Source organism: Motacilla alba, chromosome 1, assembly GCF_015832195.1.
Source record: "Motacilla alba alba isolate MOTALB_02 chromosome 1, Motacilla_alba_V1.0_pri, whole genome shotgun sequence".
Classification (NCBI taxonomy): Eukaryota; Metazoa; Chordata; class Aves; order Passeriformes; family Motacillidae; genus Motacilla; species Motacilla alba.
The window spans coordinates 42669987-42692912 of NC_052016.1; the positions used below are offsets into that span (position 1 = coordinate 42669987).

The 22926-nt window shown below is 38.5% G+C and overlaps 1 protein-coding gene across 33 annotated transcripts in view; it reads left to right on the forward strand.

Moving 5' to 3' along the window:
* DLG2 (discs large MAGUK scaffold protein 2) overlaps positions 1-22926 on the forward strand; it is a 981924-nt gene that overhangs the window by 665698 nt on the left and 293300 nt on the right. For all 33 annotated transcript variants that reach the window (XM_038135749.1, XM_038135838.1, XM_038135932.1 and 30 more), the window contains one exon: positions 14635-14804. In XM_038135749.1, the coding sequence (XP_037991677.1) occupies positions 14635-14804 (170 nt within the window). The remainder of the gene's footprint in view (positions 1-14634; positions 14805-22926) is intronic.

Consider the following 22926-nt stretch of genomic DNA (forward strand, 5'->3'; position numbering starts at 1 on the left):
CAGATTTACGTGAAGAGCCCTTCCCAGGAGAGATCATGTTCTTTACAAGTGTGTCATGTGCCTCTAATAGAGCTTGGGAACTGGCTTTATTCCACCATCCTTGTATATCTAAACAGAAGTGTGTCTGCTTTGTGATTAGCTGCCTAAGTCCCTGTTAACTTCTGATCTTGTACTAAGCCTATCAGTACCAGGTCTGTGAGCGTTGCAATGGCACATGGCTTGTTCAGGATGTTGTTATAATTACGGTGCTGCCACAAAACACTGATTCATATCTGCACTGTTTACAGGCCTCTGACAATGCTATTAGTTCAGTACATAATTTAGCAGTAAGTTAATAAAGAGGCATTCACCCTATTAGGCAAAACATGCTTGCTTTGCAGACAGTCATAAATTAGATCATGAAATATTGACTGTTCACTCTGTCCTGTTTTGTGTTAGGAAATTTGATCTTATTAACTCTGTTTGTCTGTGTAGCTGTGTGTGTATCTTCTTTGAGCTACCATGGAATTGAAAAAAAAAAAAGAATTACCATGGGTGATCTACATGAAAAAGACAGGTCACAAAATCCAAATCTGATTTTCATACATTATTTTCAAAGTTGAACATGTCTAACCGTGGCTCACTTTTTAAGTTAACAGCTTATATGTCTTATCATCAATGTAATATTGGACCATATAATTTTGTTCTCTGATATCTGCACCACTTCATTTTTTGTTGGCTGAATCCTTCTTTCTGTCTTTTTCCTATCTGAATTTTGCATTCTTTGTTCAGTATTGCAGATCCCCCGTGTGTCTCTGAATTGGTTTATACTGTATTTTTTATCATTATTTATATTATGCTTTTCCTATTTTGAAAATAAGGTGGTAGGCTGTAAAAATTATTTTATGAGCTACAAGGAAAGTAAAACTATGTTTTAACAGCTGAATTGTCAGGCAAAGAAGTTAATGAGTAATAAAAGGTACCTCTATGGATTGTGGTATTTGAAACTGATGAATTTTAGGAACCTCTTTATAGACATCAGTGATGGACGTTTTTATAGAAGTTTTCTTTTGTAGCACAAAGCATCAGTACCTTCCCCCGTACATTTCTGAGCTGTTTTTCCACTAATTGAATTCCACTGCTTGTGACTAACACTTAAGCAATTAACATGGTGCTGGAACTCTAGCTTATGTAATGCCCATTGCACTAGAAATTCCATGCAATGGTACTGAAATGGTTAACAGGTCTCTCTCCAAAGAGTTCCTTTATTACCCATCCTGCCTGAATTACAGTCACCCCAGAGTGCTGCAGTAGCAGAAGATCATCATGCAGCCAAATCCAAATGATTATTTAATCAACATGTTTGCACTAATACTGCAGTTACGAGTTTAAATAGCTCTGTGACAATTCATCTGGAAGTTTTCTGTGGTTGCATACCTTAGAAATCATCAGCTTTCTGTGGACGCTAGTATTAGTCAAGGAAAAAATATTTCACATCTCTCCTTGTACTCAACAGGTGTAACACTCTAGGGTGCTATTGAATTTTTCCTTTTTTCAATTTTCACGAAACCTGAAAATAATATTTTAGATGAAAAAATAAACTGACTGGAGTAACCATTAAAAAAAACAAGTTCCTTTTAAGCAGCAAATATCTGATTTTAAATCTTGGAAGAAAAAACTTGGTCAACATTTTGTTTCTGACAGCCAAAAGCACTAGTACATGGTGAGACAGTTCATACTCTGTCAAGACTCCTGGCTGTGGTTTGTATGAAGAATTTGGACTTTCAGACTTTATCCAAGCCATATTTTCTGACAGTACATCATTGTTGTTGCATTCCTTACTCCACTTTTATTGCAGCTGTTAGAGCAGGGGTTCCCCAGAATATGGGAGTTTCAGTGTCAAACTTGCAATATGTAGGAAAACTTTGTTTCTATGTGCTATTCATGTCATGCCAGCCTGTGTGTTACTCCAAATCATAACAACACAAACAACAAGCTTAGTGTTTTCTCTGTGTGGTACCCATTTGCACTCTGCTCTGAGTTGCAGCTGTGTTGTATGCAACCTAATGGTACTGATGCTCTGAAGCTGGTGGAGGTTCTTACTGAACTTGAACAACGTGTTTTCTCCTCCTCCATTCATTTTAAGGCTGCACCTATGTTGGGAATAGCTATTCCAATCACACCTAAGCAGGAGGGAGGGTTTTGTGCTTGTCGGTGCAAGCACAGTGCTGCTCGTTTTGTGCTCAACTTGCTGGGCCTGATCTTTGGTAACACTTTTCTTCTTTTGTGCTCAAGTTTCCCTGTTTGTAAAATGGATACAGTGATCGTTATCTTTGCCTCACGGGGGTTGCTGTGAAGCTAAAACGAGTTCATATTTGCAAAGCCCTTTGAGAGCCCCAGATGAAAAGTACTTGTAAAAATCCTGAACCTGGGATTGCCTCCTGGGTTATCTGTTGTAACTGGTTTTCCTGCACAAACCTGAACGCGCTCTAGACTCTGCTGGTGTCAGCTGGGAGGATTTTAACTTGGATTGAGGAACAGCTGAGCAGTTCAGTGCCTTCAGCAGGCAAAGCACACCTTGGTCCCAAGTCAGCGCCTCAGCTGTCCCCTGGCTGGACACGCCACAGCCTGGCCCAGAGTGCTGCCATTCCCCGGGCTCTGGGCCCCGCAGCCCCCGTGGCACTGGGGACAGCCGGACCGGAGGGCTCCGAGGGTAAGTCAGGGCTGCAAAGCCAGAGCTGTCCCTGCCCTCTACCACGCCTACAGCGCCTGGCCCGCGGCGCTTTCCAGTACCTGCCAAGCAGCCCTGCAGCTGGGAGGAGTTTGGCTGCTTCCTGATGCCCTCATTCATCCCAGGCTTTACAGAGATTTGTTTTCTTTCCCTTTCCTTTATCCCAACACCTTCCTCTCACAACACCCCACAGCTACCTACACCTCCTTCTGCTCATCCTTCACCTTTCCACTGTTCCACTCTGGCCTCAGCTGTTGACGGGCAGATATGACTCCTTGTCCTGTGAGCAGCAACTTTCCTTCTGGCCACCATTAGAGGCTGCCAGAGCTGCCCGGATCGAGCCAAGCCGGCAGCAGGGGCTGGATGTACTGGGAGTTCCAGCACTCGGTTGCTAGTAGGAGTAGTTTCCGAAGGAAAGCATCGTTCATGGCAGTGGCAGGAGACGAGACGCAGAGAGACTGAGGATAACTTGGGAGTTAGAGAACGGAAGAGGAATGGAAAAATGTGGTAAGAACAAATCAAAATTGAGGATTGAGCTGGATGAGAAATATAGAGGGAGAAGAAATGCAGGGTGGGGGAATATTTTGGGAGAGGGGAATAGAAAAAGTAAACATTAGTTCCTGTAGGTCTTCCAAGAAGCTAATAAATAAAATTTTATACAAATTTGGGCGCATTTAAGAGAATGCTTATGGAGCCCCTACCATTCCCAGCATCCTGCCCACCCTTCGCATGCCCCCTCCCCTTCCTGCCTTGTCCTGCCCATGCTTCCCTGTCTGCTTCCTCAGCCATCCCCTTGCTGCCATGAACTCGCCATGGAACACAGGCATTTAAACACAACTGTGGGCTGGCTGGGGCTGCTGGCTGGGCAGTGTCTGCAGGCATTACCTGGTGGAGCTGCTGGCCTCAGTCATCTTGTGCCTGTATCTGTGCTGCACTGCCGCAAATCTTTTGCTTTTGGTAAAGTTGTGCTTCATTTCCAGTAAGTTAAGGTGGGAATCAGGTCTGCAAAGTGCAAAATTTTCTATGTTTGGACAATTGTTTTGATTTGTCTTTTATACTTGTGTGTCTGGTTCATTTCCAACCCAGCAGCTTTACCTTGACATATGTTTGTGTATTGGAGTCCCAAACTCTGTTTGAAGAGGATGCTAATTATGCAGAGGACATTTTAAAATGAATAATGTGGGAAGTGTAAGATCATAAACTCTGTACAAAATTACCACAGGTGTGGCTTACCTAGCAAGAGAGTTAATTTGCCTTGAGTTATTCTGGCCAAGCAATAACTGACAGCTTGATGGCACAGAAAATAATTTCATTATAAGTGATTTAGAACATCTGTACCTCCAAAATCATTATACAGTGACAGGATATCTTTCTGCTTTCAGGATGTTTGTGATAAAGGAAAATAAATGATGAAAGAAGAGGCCCTCCTGCTGTAGATGTACTTAAACTTGATTTTTATTCCAGAAGTTTATGCTTGAGTCTGTGTGCAAATTGAATGGGTGTCAGGTGCTCCTCCCCTCAAGCCCATATAGCTACACCCTGTGAGATGAGTGCCATTAGTTAATAGCTACTCCCCATGCTCAAAGTGTGCGTAGGAGACGCAGCTCTTCTGGGAGGCATCAGACTGAGTGGGCCTTTGCTTCTCTCTTTGTGCTGCATGGGGCTTATATGTGAAACGTTTTTAACCTCTCAGATTTTTATCAGACCCAGAAAGAATGGCACTTCTTTTTAGTGTTGTTGTTGGCTCAGCTGTCAAGTAGATATATGAGAAATTTTATCTGCATGGTTTGTTTTGGTTTGTTGTTTTTTTTTCCAATGGCGAGGATTTAGAGGATTACATTTGGAGCTGATTTAGAATATACTGACATTTTTAGCACCTGAATATTATTGACCATCTTGCATTCTGCCTTTATGAGTAGATTTAAAATAATACCAAGTCAATATTGTACCAAATTTCAAAATTAATATTGATTTAGAAATCAATAGTGGGACACTACTATTATAATCATTTTCATAAGAAATATTATTATTTGAAGCTGAAGTTTCTTAAATTATATGAATGGCCATTGCATGGTATTAGTTTTGACATTTTGGTAAGAAATTCATTCCTACAGCTAAAAATTGCCTTGAATCTCTTTACCAAGTGTTTTTTTTAATCAATATTTTAAATACAAATACTTAGTGCATTTGGCAGCAGTACATTTTTAAAAGTTTTCAGTGCATGTGTCAACATATTTAAATTACACTGTTTCTTTATTTGGCTTGTAGTAATTTAAATAACCTATTACTGAAGTCTCCATTGCCCTTGTGATCATTTCTCAATGGAGTGTTGGGCTGCATCACTGCATAAATTTTGCTATCTTCAAATTTCAGGTCTAAGAAGACTTAAGAATATTATGCTGAAGCTGAGCAAATATTTTTTTGGTACAAAATCAGATCCAAATTACTTTTAAGTGCCAAAGGGAAAGAGCAAATCAGGGCTACCTTCATTCAAAAAAGTAGTGGCAAAAATCACCTTCCAGGGAACCTGCATTCATTGTCCTCTCTCTGGGGAATGTGAGGCTCCAGCTTCCAGAGGACTAGTCAGACCACTAAACTGGAGGGGCTGTGAAATCAACGTGTTTTATTTTTTCCTCTCAAGGTTCTTTCGCTTCCTTAAAGACAAGTAAAGGTTACTTGGGCCAGAGCAACCTTGCAGTGAGCATGGTGTTTTGAAAGCAAGGTAGCGGCTGTGGACCAGGGTCTCCTCTTTATGGATGCCCTGAGGACTGCTCAGCAGCAATCTTACATGGGCTTGCATATATTACTATTGTTGTTAGAGTTCATCACATAGAATCATTGAATGGTTTGGGTTGGAAGGTCCAAAAACCCTCTAGTTCCATCCCCCATGCAATGGACAGGGACACCTTCACTAGACCAGGTTGCTCAGAGCTCCATCTGACTTGGCCTTGAACAGTTCCAGGGGTGGGGCATCCACAGCTTCTCTGGGCAAACTGCACCTCACTATCCTTACAGCAAAGGGTGTTTCCAGAGGGTCTTCTCAATATCTAATCTAAATCGACCCTCTTTCTGTTTAAAGTCATTACCCCCTGGCCTGTTGCTATGTGCTCCTGTAAATTTCTGTAATGTATGTAAAGATTTCATCAAGTCAAAGTAGCAGGAAGAATTTCTGCTGTCTTGCTATTGAGGATGCTTCCCAGTTAAGGAGCTGATTTAGAATTTAGGAATGGGATACTAAGACTGCAATCTAAAGACAGCATTATGTTATACAAAGTTCAACAGTTTCACTGATGGAAACAGGCAATGAAAGTGTTTTTCTGAGATGATATTGGAGACAGCAGAGTGTTGTTTTGATTTTTATTTCTCTGCCTAATCTTTTTGTTTATTCAATTTTGTTTTCATTCAGAGCTTATTAGATTTAATTTTTTTTTGCTTAACTGGAAAATTTGTTCAGCATAAACCAATGCCATTTTTGTCAAGGAAATAAGGATGATAGAAAAACTTGACCTTAACTTTCCATTTTATTTCAGAGTTCAGTTGTAAATCTGTCGGTGTTACAGCCAAAAGGCATTCAGATATATAGAAAGCTGAGTGGTGCAGTTTCCATCTCTGAAATTAAATCAGTGTTGCCAGTAGTTCATCTGTATGCCTTTGGCTTGAAGAGCTTGTCTAGCAAGGCCCTTTAGGATGAAAGATCAGGTGTCACATGTAGGAGATTAAGATGACCAGAGAACCTATGTTTGCTCTCTTAACAAAAATATTTTGAGACATTAAATGAAACTTATAAACAGCAGGTTGAAATAACCACAAGGAGAATTTTTAACTGGTAGCAAACTGTGAGATTCATTGATAAAAGCACTGGGGATGTTGAGTTTTCATAAGTTTTGAAAAAGGTTAAATTACTGTAAAAGAAATTATCTAGGGATATTAATTGGAAAAAAGAAAAAAAAGTATTTTTGGCTCATGAAAGTCCAGCAGCAGAAAATGTATTCTGGGTAAAAAACTGAGTTAATATTTTTCCTTTACCATCTGCTAAAGGCCACATTTGGAAAGAAACCCCAGACTAGATGGAGCCCTGGTCTGGTTTATCACTTCATGTAACTTTTATCTTCTAGATGAGCAAACACCTTATTCCACACAATTTTAGCTCCAAGCTTCCCTTTAGTGGGATCATTCAGGCCATAGGGGCAGCACTGTCTCCTTTTGGCCAAGGGCTGGATCCCTGTGTGAGCCACTGGGTGTTTGATAGGGTTGTGGTCAGAAGATTCAGCAGGGCAGCTCCAGTGCAGGTCTCCTTGCTGGCTGTCTTGCCTTGCTGCCTCGGTGTGTGCCTGCAGCAATCCTGCTACCAGGGGCCAAGGTTTTAATCTACTGAACAGGGTTTAGTACTAAAGGTTTGTGACTGCTCTCTTTTCTATTTCTGTTCCTGTTGGGAGCCACTAATGGTCCCCTCTTGAAATCAGTCACTGCATGTCAGGATGTGCAGGAGCTCCAGGTAGTGCTAAATGAGCTCAGCATTGCAGAGCTGCATTAATATTGCCATTTACCTGTGGTAATTGGCTGTAGACATATGGAAGATACTGATTTGGCTGGATTTCTACTCTAGATTTACTCTGTCAGTGTCTGTGCTGGCTTGGATGTCTCTGCATGGGATTTCACTGTGCCAGTTTTGATGTAATATGATGTATCTTTGAGGTCAGATTTCAGATATTAGGTCAGGGAATATTTTCAGCCAAGAGGGGTGTGTGTGTATATATAAATAAATAAATAAATATATAATACACACACACACACATATTTTATATATATATGTATAAATATATATGTATATATATGTATATATATATATATACACACACACACATATATACCCTCCCAAAACCAGGCACCCTGTGATAAAAACATTCCAAAGACATTCCACCTAAAAGGACAAAAGGATCTCATTGGCGTGGCAGAAATGGGTAACTCAGAGAGAGCCTCAGCTTTGTCCAGGAAGTTCTCAGAAACAGAGCAGAATGCAGAAAGGATCCAAAGTCCTTTAAACAATAAATAAACTGCTTTTTTGCAAGTTTTGTGTCTGAAGTGTAGTCTTGCAGCTGATTTTAAGGCTTTCAAGAAAAAAAAAAGAGAGAGATTTTAAAAAAAGGAAATGCTGATGCATCCTCTATTGAAACTGTGTGAATAGGAACATATTCAAGCTTCTAAATATATTTTCTTCTAAGAGTCTAAAGGCTGCAGGGACTTTTCCATTCCTAATTATATAGTGCAGTATGCTGTCTGTTTTTGACTTACAACTTCAAAAATAGAACTTAGAGTCATAAATGAAACACAAGGAGAGGGATAAAGCGACGCCGTATACGATAAGGAAGTACTGTGCTAATATTTTTGCTGATGTTGTAGCCAGGCACTTGGGTTTTAAATTCAGTGACTGTTATGCAAACCCTTTAATACACTGGCATTTCATTAAGAGGCTGTTTAAAGAGAAATCTGTGGGTAACTAATGTAGTAGCAAAGGACAAGCAGTGTAAATGTCTTATGACAGTTCTGTGGCTGTGCTGGTTGTGTCTCGGGTCTCAGCAAGGTCCTGTCTCTAACAGGGTGTGGAAACACAGTCATTTCAAGCAATAACATATTCTGAAATTCCAAAGTATTTCCTAAAAAATGAGTTATTCCATGGCAGTTCAAGCTTCAGTCTCTGTCCTGGAAGTGAAATAAAGCTCGAAGTCCTCTGGTAGGAGAGCTGCAGATCCTGGTGGTATGAGCTGTAGCCTCCCTGGATGTGATCTGAAATTCTTGACTGCATTATAGCAAGCACTTCTACCTCCAAAACCATCACTAGACTCCTGGTATACAAAGGAGGTATTTCATTTGTACTTTTTTATTTCTTGTGCAAACTTTGGGAGGGCAAGAAGTAGGACTTAGTGCTAGCCTGTCCCTGGATATGGGAATGGGAAAAATGACTGGAACTGCCCTGATCTAGAGGGAGTGAGCTGGATCTGCACAGGCAGGCTTTTGCTGATGCTCTTCCACATCTTTTACCTTCTGCCATTTAGGCAGGAATCCACTAAGAGATCACTTTCACTTGAAAGGGTAAATGGCTATTTTCTACACCCAAAATACTGAAAAATTCAAAGGAGTGAACTGTGGGGATAACCAACACAATTTCAGGTCCCCCTCCAAAACCTTATGGGTTTTGGAGGCTGTAGGCTGAACGCAGGTAGCGTGCTATAGGACAGACTGGGTTTCCATTATGTTGTAGTAAAATCTGCCCACATACTTAAATGAGAAACATTTTATGAGTTTTTTTCTTTATTTCAGTCTCTGAGATGATAGTCATTCCAGTTGCTGATAGGAGTTGTGAGGCTGCAGAAGCACTGCACTAGGCTTGAGCAAGTACACCCTGCTTTTCAGCAAGGCTTGTTAGCTCAGCCATCCACCAACCTTGGGGCTCCCAGGGCCAACAGACTGAAACTGGCTTGCTAGTGCAAGGGGTAAAAGCATCTGCCTGGGTGAATTTACTTAGGGAAATGCTGTGCAAGAGCTTGGTTCCTGTCTTTGCACACACACCACGCACACACAACTGCCTTTGTGCTTGGTTGAGGTGATTGCCTTTTGACTCACGCTTCTGAAGACTTGTTGCATGGGCAAGTGCAGCCAGGAACAGGCAGGACACTGCTTTGCTTGGTTATCCAGTGTTTATGCTGAGTGTGCTTGGGAGCTGCAATGAGGGCTAGTTCCTGTTTGAGATGAGCCAAGAAGCTGTAGACTCTCCTCTGGAAAGCTTATTTAGACTGTAAAGAGGAGACAAAGGAAGCAGAATGCAGGTGAGGTTTTAATCCTACACTTATAGACTATGAAAGAAGAACCTGGTGGAGGTTGCACACAAAGAGCTGGAATGGCACCACGCCAGCATCATTGGGGAAAAGCTTATATTTTATTGAATTTATTTCAGTGCAATAGATTAATGCCATTGATTCAGAGTCTTGAATGATGATGTTTTTCTCTCAGAAATGAAACATTGTGGGTTCAGTCCTTATTTAATTTCCTCACAACTAAAGATAATTCTGTTCTTGTTAGAAGCATAGGTTAGATTCAATAGAGTGCCTTTATTTCAAATACAGTTAGAGTTACCGTTTTATTGCACCAATATTTCCACATATTTTTAAATCAAAATCAATCCTAGGATTTCAAATTATTATTAAGTTTAGTTCTAATTCTGCTGTGTCATTTGTAAGTTACAAACCCCTCCCCTCCATCATAAGTTTTATCAAGTAGTATTTTCAGTAGCCACCATGAGATATTTAGAATTTTGTTGTAAATCATGTAAGTGTCAAATTTCGAGTTAGGATTGGCTGTTACCTTCAGACATTTTCATAAGCAATAGTTCCCCTCCTGCTTCCAGAGACAGACAGGAATTTTCTTCCACTGATAAATTTTATCTCTTTATTTTTGAAATAGACATAGAAGTAGTTTTACACTACTTTACAATGTCAGGAAGGGGTCTAAGAGTATACATGAATTTTCTACAGAAATTGGATCATGTCTCTAAGGATTATTATACATAAGGAAACTATGCCCTACAGTGCATAGATGTCATTGGCATTTAGTGTTAGTTCTGTATTCTGTGATTTTAAAGACAGATCTGAAGACTGCTGTAGTAAATGTGATATCCTTTATTCTGAATTCTTACTGGAAATTAAAAAAAAATATTATTCCTCTTGGAAGGAAGTTATATGAGCCAGTATCAATATGTATGTTTTTACACCATGTGCTGTAAATTCTAGTTATTATGGAATAGGAAGGGTGTGTATAGAATTTAAATTTTAAAAAAAAGTAGGGGAGAGTCATCCCTCTCTAGCTAATGGACTAGACATATTCTCTTAAGGTCAGGTAATCTAATTATAATTATTTGCTGACCTCTTGAAGAAAAGATAATAATCCTTTCAGCTTGCAACCTAGAATCTTGTGTTCTTGCTTAAGGTGCTGTGCTCTTGTGAGTTCTGTAAGAAAGAAAATATCAACAGTTTTGTAGGGAAACTTAGGCTAAAAAGGTTTGACAATGGAGCAAAGGATAAAGAGAAAGTTTAGTGTTTTTTTGTCTTACCTCTGTAGCCTATCTGATATCTCCATACTGATATATGGAGGTGTATATCTACTTGATATAGTCCATAGTTCTGCACTCATTCTCCCATTATAACTATTTTTACCTTGATTTCTATGCTCTGACTAAAGAATAAAGAAATTCCATCTCAATTTGAGTTTTTCTGAGGAGGCAACTAAAAAAAATCAGTTAGCTTTGGTTAGAAAGAATCAATGAATGCTGGTGGTTCTGCAATGGAAAGCAGGTAACTCTACTTTTACAAAACAGCATTGTCCCACTAATACAACATAGCTGGAGGTGTCTGCATGATAAGTAAGACCTGTGGATTACTACAGGATTTAGTATTATGATGTTGATCCACGGAGTACAGATATTTCCTAGTTCTTCAGTCTATAGTTAGTTCCAGTTAGCTTTGTTATGGAGCTGCAAGTGGGCTAATGTGTGTTGGCAGGACCGTTTGGTCTTCTGAGGCTCTTAGCTGCCACACCACACTGCTTTGGGTTTCCCTCCAGGGCACCATATTGCTCAGAACAAGGGAACAGAATGATCATTACCAGTTGTCACCTACTATATGTCCAGTAAGTGCCTAAGGGTTGTACTAGTCTTCTTTGCTTACAAGTTGACTGAAGCGTTTATCGGCTTCTCAAGGATGTTTGCAGTTTCTTGAAAACAGTAAAAATCAAACTCAGATGAATATAGTGAAATTTAAACCCTTAAAAATAGGGGGTTTTTTCCCTTAATACAAGCCATTATCTGCCTTGAAGATAGCAACAATTGGTAATCCTCTGAGACCCTGACCTTTCCCCTTAACATAGTATCTCTGATATTTCTTCTGTCAGTTGTAGCTGTTTTACATGATTCTTGCATGTGTTCTATATTTAAGTATCTTGAGTCCTTCATATTAAATTTATACTACAAAAGTTTTGTTGAATACATTCATTATGTTAAAGAACCTAGATAAGCCAATGTGCCATATGAAGAGCTGCCAAACTCATTTTAATTTGTTACCTGTGTGGGGGATTCTACAGACCTTAATCAAATTAGGTGTATGCGTAATATTGGAAAGCAGGTCTGAGGAGAACTGCTTGGAGATATTGATGGATGAGAAGCTCAACATGGCCTGGCAACATGCACTGGCAGTCCAAAAAGCTAAGATGATGAGGTGCCTCCCAACCCAAACCTTTCTCTGATTATATGATAATATAACTACTGTTGTATGTATTGGTGAAACTACTAGGATCTCTTCTGTTGGACTTGTGTTATCTTGGATTATGAGGCAGATCTTCTCCTGGGCACAGGTCTGTCACCATCTGAAACCAATTTACAGGTATAGGGCATATCCAACAATAAATGAAAAATCACAAAAATAAAATTTTGCTATTGTCTCCGTCTCTCTGCTAGCCTCTAAGGAACCCCGACCAGCCCCAGGTCGGCAGACAGCGGGGGGACACTCTCTTGTGCCCCGAGGGTACTGATGGCAGCTAGGTTAGTTGCCTTTGCAGCAGAAGAGACGCTGGAGACATTGGTAGAAGATTAAAAGGCTGACTCTCTGCAAGGGACCAAACCAAGTTTTATTCGGAGCTCCTAGGGTGCCCCGCGCCTCGGTGGTGCCTCTTGCTCAGAGCCCCGGGAGAGATGCCAAGTTACATTTAAAGGGAGGGAGGAAACCAAAGGTAGATACATTTGATGACCAATAAAGACTCTCCAGGGATGAAACCTTAGGGAGTGGACATTTGGGATAACGTATAGGATAATACTTGGGAGGTTGACCTCTGGCCTCCGACTAATCACTTGACGACTTGGACCAAAAGTTCTAGATAGAGAGGATGGGATGCTGAGTGATTGAGAGAGAGCCAGGGCAGGGATTTGGGGATGAGCTCAACAAAAGAGAATGATTACACAGGTAAAGGGAGGGGGTACAATCTGGGATAAACTACTTGGGAAAAATAAGGGGATCTAAAAATAAAAGTATCACAAAGTATTACAAAGTATCAAAGCACACTACAACATGCTATAGACTTAGCAGGTGAACCTAAAGCCAGGAAAATGCATTGGAGAGCTGCTTGCAAGGGCAGAATAGTTTTCTCCCTAAGGGGTAAGACCATGCACATAGTAATCTGAAAGAATTTTCTTAAACTGGGTTTACTGACTATTTAGCTATTATCTTTTTACGTTTATTTTGTTGTAGCATGTGCATATATGTTCTTGAATATTGTATTTATTTATTAAAAAATGAAAACTTCCTAATGAGGGAGAAAAAAGCCTACAGGTGTGGAAAGGCATAGCATCATAGTAGCATAGTTTGGTTTGGGCTGGAAGGGACCGTAGAGATCCTTTAGTTCCATCATTCCCAGCTTTGTGCAGTGACACTTTCCATTAGACCAGGTTGCTTAAAGCCCCTCCCAACCATGGAAATTTGCAGCATTAGCATAAACCACCAAACCCAACCTTTGAATGATGTCTAGAAACTTTGTGATACAGTACTTTTCCTCAGAAGTGAAGCATGGGCTTTGTGTCCTTTCCAAGTTTGACCAGTTTCAAATAACTGTGTTCTTTTTGTTGTTTTGATTTGAGTTTGTTTTAAACAAAAGCAGCAGTACAAAAACATGACAAAAACCATCCTGAATTCCATACCAGAATTCTCAGAATTCTGATAAACTTAGGTAAAGTTTCATTCTCCCTCCATGGGCTAAGACTCCTAATCAATATCCAGATCCAGTGTTCTTTTGTTGTAAAGAGTCACATTTGATAGTTGATTTTTATGTACAGAAAAAAAGCAGAAATGGGAATATTTTTAGCAACCCACATTTACTTTGCTGATTGTCCTTTTAGACATGCAGAACACATTCATTTACAATATGCCTTTTTCTTCTGTCCCCAAAATACTTAGAGGCATCTCACAACAAATGTACTGCACAAGAGCAGTAGAGTCTCAGTTAATCTACTTCTTTTCACTTGTCCTCATTTGCAAAGAAAGGAGGGTCCAGTAATTAAGTCATTAGCCTGCTGCTTTGGAGATAGATTTTACTGCTCTAAGTTGTAGATTTCCTTTCCAACTAGGATAAATCTGTCAGATAAGGAGAATGCAGCTCCATCTAACCAGGACATTGAGGGTGATTATATGTCCATCCTAAAATACTTTAGTAAATGCTCAAAGTAAGACTAGGAGGGATTTTTTAGTAGTGTTCTAATAAAAAAGAAAATGCGATTACCATACAGCAGATCTTGTAGCCTACAGTCAGTGTTGAAAACAAAGAATTTAACTTGAGTAAATTATTTAGCATCAAGCATTCGCTTTTAAATTGTCTGCTTTTTGTAGGACAGCATTTTTACTATGATAGCTTTTGTATCATCCTATGAGATTTCTGTAAGAGCAACCATAGTTGTCCTTACTATGGTCTGTAGTAAACAGCACGCAGCATGAGCGTTTTAAAGCAATCATATTGTTTAGTCAAAACTGTTTTAATGAAGTCTGTAAAGACAAATAATTACTTATTTCTATCACTATAGCACATGTAACCCCAATTTATGAAGGAGGATGGTAGGTGTGAGTGATTGGGTAGACTCCAGTTTGAATCACGTATGACGTTTGGAAGGAGTGAGTGCTCAGTCTCATTGCTTGTGAAGCATATTGCATTAAGTCTGTCATCTGGCAAATGCGGACTTGACGATCCTTGTGGGTCCCTTCCAGCTCATCATATTCTGTGATCCTGGAATTCCCGGTGAAGTCGTCTTCATTTTACAGCACTGCTGGCAAAACTTTGTATGGTCCAAAGTAACAGCTGAAGCATTTTGTACCTACGGTTCTTTGTTTTTCTTGTAGGGTCAACGATTGCATCTTGCGCGTGAACGAGGTTGACGTGTCGGAAGTGTCACACAGCAAAGCCGTGGAGGCCCTGAAGGAGGCTGGTTCCATAGTGCGCTTGTACGTCCGGCGAAGGAGACCTATACTGGAGACCGTCGTAGAGATCAAGTTGTTCAAAGGACCGAAAGGTAGATGAGAAAATTAAAAAGATATCCATTTCAAACTTGGTGTTTAACCTCTCCTGTAGCTTAAATGGCATCTGACGTTGATTTGCTAACCGGTTGACCTGTCAAATACTGGAATGGAGTTCATTTAGGCGGGTAGAACTTGAATTCATGGTTACGTCTCTTCCTGCAATATAAAGGAGTTCAAAGAGTTGTGGTTTGTTTCATTCGATGTTTACTCTCTCATTACCTTCTAAAGACACAGAGAGATACTATGTGGCAGCACATATATTACCTCCAAAGTTCTTCTTCTCAGACCTTTCATTTAAGGTGCTGTTGAATGAGGAATTTCTGAATTCTTCCTCTTTTCAGAAGAGGTTTTTTGATTATCCAGCTTGCCCTCTCTACTTTCATTATGTTTCTTTCTAGTTATCTTTGGAACATGAAGACAAGAATATCAACTTACCCAGATCCATAGAAGAATTTTATTTTATTCTTAAAAAAAATTATGTGGAAATCTAGCACAAAACCTTCACTAGTCTAAATGAGCTTTATCGCTTCCAGCAGAACCTTCTGGTTACAGAACAAAAGCCAAATTCCTTTCTAGAAGCATTTTTCTTCATAGCTAATTTCTGGACAAAGAAAATGCATATTTTCATGGTACATGTGAATAGAATGAACAGCAGTTAATTATTTTGATCCATAATAGCTATTTCATAAGGAGGTCTTTGATAAATATATATGTATATGTATTATGAAATGAAGACATTTGCATGTATCTTAATACATGCAGTGCACATGTGATTACTCTCCCTATTTTATCTATTGTGAATAATCTGCCGCTTTTTCAGTGTTCTCCCCTACATGTCCCCTCATGTGAATATTATAGTATGCTTCTCCATAGGGGTTTTTAATAGCAGTAGTGGAGTATATTCAATATATTGGGACATATTGTTTAGCTTGACCTCTAATACTCAGCGAAGATAGTGCAACACTGAAAACAGCGCACTCTTTGACACTGCAGTGTAGTCATTATGCTCTGCTCTTGGAGAAGAGTAAGATATATTTAAACATGCATCTGATGGTAAATCCCTGAAAGTCTGGATTCTTGTGGTCAATTACAATGCTGGATTGTTTTTTCTAACAGAAAAGCATTTCTAATGGTATTTTGTATGCATGTGAATTCAGAGTAGAAATGCAGGCAGTGTTTTTAAAGATTTGGAATTAAACTAAGTGTGTGATGTGATAGTCATTTTGAGAGACCTAAGGCTAAAGAAACTAAAATTAACTTGTCCTTACTGGTTGTGATGAAGCAGTAAAAATTATTCACCGTGACCAGATTTTTGCTACATTGTGAAAATGGACAAGAGAGGCAATCATTATCTAATAATGGGTTTGCATCGTGTTTGTTTTGAGTGTATGCCCAAAACTATTTCTCTTTACAATTGTTTTCATAAAACAGAATGGATACCAAAGAAGTGCCTTTTAGGGCAAGCGAAAGAACTTTTGGTGCTTCCTGCTGCAAAAATGATTTTGTATCTATATTCTTATGTGAAGTTTACTATAGATAAGTGCTATAAAAATTTTATTGTTAAATTGAATCTATTTTTTTATATTCTCACTTTTATAGAAACAAGTTTGCTGGAAACTTGGGCTAGTTTTCTGCAAAAGTCAGGGGTTTTACCTTCATAATTCAAGCAGTAAGAAAGCCTGCTCTATTAGGCTTTCTGTATTCTACAGACAAAAAAGCAAAATTAAGAAAATAAATAATTTATAGTTGAGATGAAAACCTTACCAATACTATTTTTAATATCCACAGCATTTTTCCTTTGATTTTTTTCAAAATCTTCCAGGAAAAAATTATCTATTGAAAGGCATCAAACTCTTAGCAGAAGTTGAGAATAAAACCTGTGGCTCTTGGCTGTAGTCACTCCTGTGATCCTTATTTCCTCATATTTCAGGTGATTTATCTGTGAACTGGTCTTTCACATCATTACTATGCAACGTAAGAACCACTTAGTATTTATATAAACAGTGTTTCTTACTTCTCAGAGTGAAATTGGGCTGTTTTGGTGTCCAGAGTAGGATCTAAAAACCAGCATGGTAGCTTCCACACCATTCCTTCTTTCCTACTCACAAAATTAATAAAGAAAGTAAATCTGCTTTTTAGACAAGAAGGTTGTTCCATACAAAAATTGGAATATCAAACATCTTTTCAATTCTTTTCCTGACTGTCTCTGTCAGTATATACTGAGCATTTACAGCATTTACTGAGTTCATTCCTTACTGCCTTGAGAATTCACCACATGAAAGCAAGTCTTGGCAACCCTAATACCAGGTGAACTCAGATCCCTAACTTGCCTGTCTGTGTGTAGTAGATTATATCTTTCAGCACTTGAAGTTGGTAAAGAAGGAAATTTGCAAGGCTTTGTATATAGAGGTCCTTTTAATTTCATCTGAGATATTCAGAATGAGGGCTTTTACAAGTTATTAGTCCATAGAGGTTAGTTGGGTTTTTTTAATGGGTGTTTATTTTTGTAGCTAGCAACCACCATATAGAAGACATTGATTAATTTGGTGAATTTAAACATCACATATTGAATAAGCATTGTCTGGATATGGCTTTGGGGGAAGGGGGACAGGGGGAAGGGCATGGTCTTGAGCTGCCAGGAGGTCCCTTCTGAATGCAGATCCCCATGCAGTTGTTCCTCTTGCTTTACAGAAAGGCTCTCCTTGTGTCACGTGTGCTAAAACTGTAACCCTTTAGTTTTATTTTTGGGGGAAGAAGAGGTAAACAAAGACACAAATGAGTTGTGTAATAGGAAAATTAGGGGTTCAAAGAGAGCTTTAGCTGTGTAGGCATTTAAAGCTGATCATCGCTTTGACACACCTGATTGCAAATACTGGCAGATAGCCACAGTCTGTGTCTTGAAGGTAGTTGCTGTCATTCTTGCAGGCTCTTCCTCTCTTTCATGTGCTTGGGAGATTGTCTTTTGTATGTCTCTTGCATGTCTCTTCAGGCAGGCATACAATTCACTATATGGATTTGCAAAGGATTGAGTGGCTAACAGTAGATGTTTTGTTTCAGTCACTCCCAGGGCATTGCAGATTTTAGCAGCCAACATCTCTACAGTGGCTGACAGCTGTAACAGAGGAAAGATATACTTGCAGCTTTCTTATTTAAATCACAGGGATTTAGACACTACTGAAAATCCTGTCATTAAGTAATATGCTTTCTTGCTGTGTATTGAAACAAGGCTAGCAGTAATGAGAATGGATTGCACACACTGCAGTGTTTGCTCCTGGGGAGCAAAATGCAGGCATTCAAAACAAAGCAGTTTAATGGTGCTGTCTGCTTTGTAATATAACTTGTGCATTAGCTTCCTGTGAGACCCTGCAAAGGTCTGTGTATGGGCAGTGAATTGTGAACTTCAGTCACTGTTCAGGGGGTCCAGTGCTCCGTCCCATTTCATTGTATTTGACTGGAGGATTTTAAACCAAAGTAGTTCCATTGACCTCAAGATTTTCATGCTGTCCTATCACACTCCAAATATACTTTTACTAAACCCAGAAACATTGAGTAGTGTGCTGAATCACAAGTGGTAGAAATCAAACTTGATTCATTTTAATGTCATTTTTAAATGATCAGCAGAAAAATGTATTTCTACCATCGTAGAAAATTTCTGACAGTGAGAAACTTGGGCAAACACAGAGGTCATGTAAAATATTACCTACCGACTTGCCTATCTAGCTGATAATTTAAGCTCTGATATAATGTACCAGAAGGGGGGAAAAAAGAAAAGGGAAAAAAATAAGGATTCTTGTAACTATACCACTGTCGGATCAGATAATAAACTTTTGACCTCATTTCTGTAGGAAATGTGGTGTCTTAAAAGACATCAGAACTGCAGAAATGAAGTTCAGGGTATGTGAAGCAGAACAGCTGAGTACCAGGAAACTTCAGAGGAAAAATGTCAGACTGAAAAACACCCAAAAAAAAAGGAACAACATAAAGGACAGCTAATTTTGCTATCTGGATATTCTGGTGGCTTGAGTATTAAGTCATACAGAATCAGGATTTTCCCACACCCTTCCTGATAGTAGTGCCTGTCATTACAGTGTTTGAGCTGTGTCGGGATCTTGCCACAATGACTGATGCTGCCCGTCTCTTCACGATATTTTAGATGAAAGGCTCTGGACACACCAGCAGTTCTCTCACTTTTGGGTTTCTAAAAGCATAGTTTTTGCTCATTTGTGATGAATTCAGCCAGTGACACATTCTTATGAGGTCTATCTCACACAGCTTTGGGCACTAAAACATGTTTAGGGGCACTTAATTCTCTACTCTTTCTGCTCTCAGAATTAGGGTCATATCAAAACTTTTCTTTTAATCCATTTGGAGTGTGATTATATTTTGGGGCTTCAGATTAAAAATTAATGCATCTCTTAAGCAATGTTCAGCCCCATTCTGTATCTCCCTCTGGATGGCCATTCTTCTTATCTTAAATTTCTTAATCAGCAAAGACTAAGCTCCTAAACCAGATATCTAATAAAATATGCAAAAATAAAAGAGGATTAATATAAAGGGCATAATGTGCATTTATTTTGAGAGTTATATGTATCTGTCTAAATGTTAGACTACGTCACTGGGCATAACCAGTTCCAGAGTTCCCATTTTGTTGTGTTCTGTGCTGAACTGAAGGGATTCTGTGGCACATGGTAGATTTTCTTTTCCTGTAACTATTTGGTTTATTTTTGATGTCACTGAATAAAGTCAATGGACGGTAATGAATCTTTCTTAATATATTAGGAAAAGAATCAGTATGGTTTAATTTGTGTATTTTTTAACTCACTGCTAAGTTATGAGATTTTTGTGAGAAGATGCAGAAATTTTTCACCATCAATATAAGGTATGATTTCAATGTAGATTTATCTTGGATTGTCACTGAAATGTCCTCTAGTCCATTACTGTCTGTATTTTCTTAGAGGTTCATGCTTCTTTTTTCATGAGAATAGATGTATTTAATTTGGATTGATGGCTTTATTGGAAATGTCTTTTGTGTTCTGTGGCATGGATAGTATCCTAGCTTGTGTTGACAACTGAAACAGTCACAAAAGTACGCTTCAATGATGTGTGTTTCAAAATGTCTGCTAAAAAATGTGTTCAATTCAGAATATCAGAAGAGAGGGTTCATTAAAAAAAAATAAAAATTAAAAGTGCTGTTTTCAGTCAGGAATGGAGGAAACTTACAACTTTTTTCTAGCCAAGCGAAGTCAAAAGTTACCTTTTTATCTCAGGTAATAGCTGTAGCACTTAAAATGAAAGAAAAGGCTTTTTGCAAACAAAGAACCCCAATTATTTATTTCCCAATTTCAGAGAACAGTGAGAGCTTTCATATCTTGCTGTTTGAAAACTGATTGCAAGTGCTAGCTTCAGACTGATGATGGTACATTTTTTTTTTTACTACAGCTATCACTTCTACTACTTTAATGATCTATTTTCTCTAATTTAAGAGGCACTAAATATGCCATAGCAAACTTTAGCATGTGGGAATATGGGGTTTTATGACAAGTTAGGCAGATATTTTCTCAATTAAAAAATAATGTTTTGTAAGGTCCAAAGTGCTTTCAACAAAATCATTTTTTCACATTTTGAACAGAACCTTTTCTTATGGTCTTTGAAGAATTTCAGTCTTATGATCCTATCAGCTGTGAATTTACTTCTGGTTTTCAATGTTCTCTTCCTTTTGTGCTCTGTGAATCCTTATCTGAAACAGAGCAAAATGGAACAACTTAAAAGACAGAACGATATAAAAATGAGGAAGCAGGCAAACTTTCTCGAGTTTGGGTTTAACAAACTATTTTGGTTCTCAACTCTAACTTAAGTACTTCACTTTGTATTACTGTAACCTGAAGTATCACTTATTTCAGGTTTAAATAGAAAACTACCACAATTGAAACTATAACACCCTTTATTGTGAGATGCCTTTGCTTGAAGGAACTCATATTTCCTCCAATTAGCAGATAGTGCTCCATCAAACACTAATACATATTTTTCCAGTTTTAAAATAGTGGCTCAAACCATCATTTACAAGTTAACATCACCAAAAAGCTTAGCTTCCCTGCAGGCTAGAATTGTCTAATGTAAGAATATGTGAGTATCTGATAGTTCATCACATGAAAATTGTATTCTCTTGAAAATCAAAAAATTAGAAAATTTCATTATTAAAGTGCTATAAAAGCCTCTGCTGTTTTCCAGACATATTTTGACACATTTGTGTTGCTAGTGCCTCATGTGGTAAAAGTGATAGGTTATATCTGCACCTTTATATTTCCCAGACTGAGGATCATGTTCTTTAATTTTGGTGATGATAAATGCATATAGCTGCTATTATCATATTCTTCCTTATGGTATAAATAAAATACCAAATGCATTATCTGCCTCTGGTCAGTAAAGACTTGCCATTTCATTTGTGTACGTTACCATATATGAAACTTTTCTTTAAAAATCCCACATTGATTCTGTGAACTGGTTCCTTCCATTCATGAGGAAATGTAGTCCTTGTATCCAATTTCACAAAGTAATAATTATTATTCAAATGGCATTTCAGTTCTAGTTTCTCAGGCTTTTTTGTTTTTTGTCTTTAGTGGAGAAAGAAGGTAAATCTGTTATGTTTTTTGTTAAAAATGCAGTTTAATGGCAGGAAGTGATGGAATCAGCTTGTCCTCACATCACATTTAATTTAACCATCTTTGGAGATTAGTAGTCAGTCATTAAAGAAATTATTTTCCAAATCAAAAAGGATAATTTCAAAGGGAATTCAAAATCCCTCCCTCTGGCTGGTTGTCTCCCTTAAAACTGGAGCTCTCCTGTGAGCTGTAGGATATTACTTGCTTGAAGTCTTTTATATTTTCATGATAACTATGATTTTCCCCTTTTCTATTTAACTGTCATTTTCCATTAGCAGTAAAGAAGTAAACAACATGTCTGGGGAGACTGTGCAGCAATATTATATGTATGTATTTTGTCTGTTTTTCCCTTGAAACCATTAAGCTCTTAAGAACTCTCCAAGCAGGTCTGAGGAATCCTGTGTTCATATGCAAAATGAACATCTAATCTCATAGTGGATTTTAAGTAAAATTTTCCAGAAATCATTCACCAGGAGTGAGGTTTCCCTTGCTTTTTGCAGCTCCATCATGCTAGCTATTTCTGAAGTGGTGCAGTAGCAATTTTAAAGTGCAGTGCTGTATTTTAATAGCCAATTGAGATGGCTATAAAAATTCAACACTATGCATTAAGATCATTACTAAATTGCTTCAGCAATACTTACTGACGAGGCAGCTTCAGCAGAGCACATTTCATCTTAATGAACTGTGGCTGCAATAGAGCAAAAAGCAGCAGCTCAGGGCAAGATAGATGTGCAGGTAGGCTTGGATGCCAACAAACTGGAGATTTTGTTTCAAGAAAAATAAGCTTTGGTTGGTTGCTTTTTGTTTTCAGTGGAGAAAGAAAAGAAGTCCATCATCTTTTTCACTACAATTGCAGTTAAATGGCAGAAGATGGTGCTATGTAATTGTGTCACATCTGACCAAATTCAACCATCTTTGGAGCTAAGCAGATCATTGACATTTCATTTGACAGAATTTTCTGTGCTTGTCCTTTCTGAATTAGGTAGGAATTTTGTATTATTATCCAGTTGCCAAGATTTTATTGGCTCTGAGGGGAGACATCAAAGAGTATGGTGTTCCAGAGGGACCTTGTTTTTTTTTTATCATTCTGTCATGAGATTTTGGCCTTTTTGCTGTAATCAAAGTTACTTCTGAGGCTTTTGCTGCAAATCAGGAGCTGTTAGCATGACTTACTAGATTCCCCTGATACTGTCATTGTCACCTTCACAGGATTAATTCTAAACTTTTTATGGAAAATTTGAGAGAAGTAAGATGTAGGGCTTGGGTTTGTTTGTTTTTTTTTGTTTTTTTTTTTGGTTGGTTGGTTGGTTTTTTGGGTTTTTTTTTTTTGTTTTTTGATTGCTTCCTTTACAGATGGGGCTTATTAATTTCTGTGTTCAGCTGTTGGATAAGTGATGGATGCATCTCCAGCTTTTGTTCATATGGCATCCTTCTGGGTGACAGTAAAGCAGACCAT